The sequence below is a fragment of the Octopus bimaculoides genome, chromosome 27 (genome assembly GCF_001194135.2).
Source record: "Octopus bimaculoides isolate UCB-OBI-ISO-001 chromosome 27, ASM119413v2, whole genome shotgun sequence".
Taxonomy (NCBI): Eukaryota; Metazoa; Mollusca; class Cephalopoda; order Octopoda; family Octopodidae; genus Octopus; species Octopus bimaculoides.
In genome coordinates, this window is record NC_069007.1 from 3,957,815 (window position 1) to 3,960,952 (window position 3,138).

At 39.6% G+C, this 3,138-nt stretch overlaps 1 protein-coding gene across 1 annotated transcript in view; it reads right to left on the reverse strand.

The window, feature by feature from the left end:
• LOC106879164 (dynein heavy chain domain-containing protein 1) overlaps window positions 1–3,138 on the reverse strand; it is a 72,778-nt gene that overhangs the window by 63,046 nt on the left and 6,594 nt on the right. The window contains exons 5-6 of the mRNA XM_014928609.2: window positions 2,553–2,726; window positions 1,251–1,410 (exon numbers count right to left, since the gene is read on the reverse strand). Of these exons, the coding sequence (XP_014784095.2) occupies window positions 1,251–1,410; window positions 2,553–2,726 (334 nt within the window). The remainder of the gene's footprint in view (window positions 1–1,250; window positions 1,411–2,552; window positions 2,727–3,138) is intronic.

Here is a 3,138-nt window from a genome sequence, read left to right on the forward strand (position 1 = left end):
CATTTTTATTTTATTTTATTTTATATTGTATATTGTATATTATATTATATATTGTATATTCCATATTCTATACCCCACATTAGTTCTGCAGGAATATAAATAAAACATAAAAAACAGACAGTGTTGGAACTCTTTTAAGCAAAATTATATATATATATATATATATATATATACATATATACGACAGGCTTCTTTCAGTTTCCGTCTACCAAATCCACTCACAAGGCTTTGGTCGGCCCAAGGCTATAGCAGAAGACACTTGTCCAAGGTGCCACGCAATGGGAATGAACCCGGAACCATGTGGTTGGTAAGCAAGCTACTTACCACACAGCCACTCCTGCGCCTATATACTGTAAATTTATTCATAAGCCTGTCGCATATAGGTATCTTTATATGTGTGTATTTATGTATATATTCAGAGAGAAGTATCTATATATATGTGTGTGTATGTATGTGTATCTATGTATGTTTTGAGAGAGAAGTAAAGGCATAAGAGGAATTAGAGGCAGTGTGCAGGAGAGAAGACTACGCTGGTTTGGTCATGTGATGTGGATGGATGTCGACAACTCCATAAAGAAATGCCGATCTCTCAAAGAAGATGGAACTCATGGAACGGAGAGACGCAGGAAGACATGGGATGAAGAACTGAAGGATGACTTCAGGACACCAAACCTTCAGATGAAACAAAGGGCCAACATACCTGGCACCTTGCCGTGCTCAAGAAGAGCCCTCCCCCACAGCAGAGGTGTTAGGGCCGTTCCCTACTGGTGAAGAGAATTGACCAACAAGAATCCTCTGCCAGTGCCATGTAAAAAGCACCCAGCACACACTGTAAAGTGGATGGTGCTAGGAAGGGCATTCAGCCATTGAAACCAAATCAGACTGGAACCTGGTGCAGCTCTCCAGCTTGTCGGCTCTGGTCAAACCGTCCGCACCATGCTAGCATGGTAAATGGACGTTAAAGGATGATGATGATGCGTATGTATGTGTATATGTGTGGTTGTATACTGTTGTCTTGACATGGTTCTTGTGAATGAGAATCAGTCATACAAGCAATGTTGTTTTGTTTCCAGTCTTCTATGAAAGACATATGCGGCCATACAAAAACTATTACCTTGTTTGGAAACAGGTAACAGTTGGCAACAGGAAGAACATCCAGCCACAGAAAATCTGCCTCAACAAATTCAGTCTGACCCATGCAAGCATGGAACAGTAGACGTTAAATGATGATGATGATGAAATAAACTTACTTGAAGTCTTCCAAATTGGAAGCACTTTTCTGTTCCAAACATTTTCTCATTTGTTTTTCCCATACTACAGATTCAGCAACAACGATGCACTGCACAGGAAACTCATTGATCCAAGATTCAAAGGACATTGCTTCTTTGTAATACGGTATTATCCCAAGATCTAGTTGATGAGACAGCGTTATATTAGTTCTTTTTCTAATATATATATGAATTATAGCAAAACTTGTTAAGAATGAAACAATACAAAATGAAATTACAAGAGTGAAAACAGAACATCAGTTGAAGTTTTACTTTGCATTTCTTTAATATTTTGGGGTTAGAACCCTTTCATGAGGACACATGGAGAAATGGGATATGTAATAAGGCTATTATCATTGCTCAAATATGTGAGGGAGGGTAGCGAGACGTACTGACCGGTGTTGTTTTAATCACCAGTCTAATTTATATAGTTCTTATTTACATTATTTACATTCGACGGATTTTTGTCCTCATCTTGTTTGTTGTTAACACAACGTTTCGGCTGATATACCCTCCAGCCTTCATCAGGTGTCTTGAGGAAATTTCGAACCTGGGTTCTCATTCCTAAGGTATTTTTCAATGTTACCATTTTGAGCATGGCCGTTGCCAGTACCGCCTGACTGGCCTTCGTGCCGGTGGCACATAAAAGCACCCACTACACTCTTGGAGTGGTTGGCGTTAAGAAGGGCATCCAGCTGTAGAAACTCTGCCAAATCAGATTGGAGCCTGGTGTAGCCATCCGGTTTCACCAGTCCTCAGTCAAATCGTCCAACCCATGTTAGCATGGAAAGCGGACGTTAAACGATGATGATGATGAATGATGATGTTGTTGTTGCTAATGCTATTATTATTGTTGTTGTTATTATTATTATTATTATTATTCAGGTCACTGCCTGGAATTGAACTCGGAGTCTTGGGGTTAGTAGCCCACACTCTTAACCACTGCGCCATATGCCCATGGGCAATTACAGAGTGGATTTTTGGGGCTTATAAATCTAATATTTTCCTATCCTTCCTTAATACCGTCAAATGTAAATAATGTAAATAATGTACATAATTCCTCATCTCTTAAATATGGACCTGTATTATGTAGTTCTTGTCTGTTTTTAATGAAGGCTTCAGGTGATTAATTAGGATAGTGTCCTTGAATCGAAGATTGCCTTCATTACATTTTGTGGCTCTAATGAATATTACATAATACTTCAGTCATATTACTATTAAAAGAATATTTATAAAAGAAAAAAATGTATAACTTTTATAAATTTGACAAAAAAAAAATATTACCTTCAAATCGAGATCTCACACAATCTGTAAGTGCCTCTACCATTGTATCCTTCATGGACTGTTCCAGATCTTTGAACCATTGCAAGTTGAACTGGAGTGGCCCTAGTGACTCAGAGGCCAGGGGCAAAAGTTCATCCATTTCACCAATAATTGCAAATGCTTCAAGTTTCTCAGCTGGAAAAAAAAGAAAAAGAAAAAGAACAACACAGTCAAAGCTGATGCAAAATGTCTCCAAATATATTCCAGTGAGAATAGCAGAAGACACAATTGAGCACCAAGCAAAATACTATGAGTTACATACACAGCGGGATCGTTGCCGGTGCCCCTGGACTGGCTCTTGTGCCGGTGGCACATAAAAGACACCATTTCGAGCGTGGCCGTTTTCGTGCGGGTGACACGTAAAAGCACCCACTACACTCTCTGAGTGGTTGGCGTTAGGAAGGGCATCCAGCTGTAGAAACTCTGCCAAATTAGATTGGAGCCTGGTGTTGCCATCCGGTTTCACCAGTCCTCAGTCAAATCGTCCAACCCATGCTAGCATGAAAGGCGGACGTTAAACGATGATGATGATGATGATGATGATACA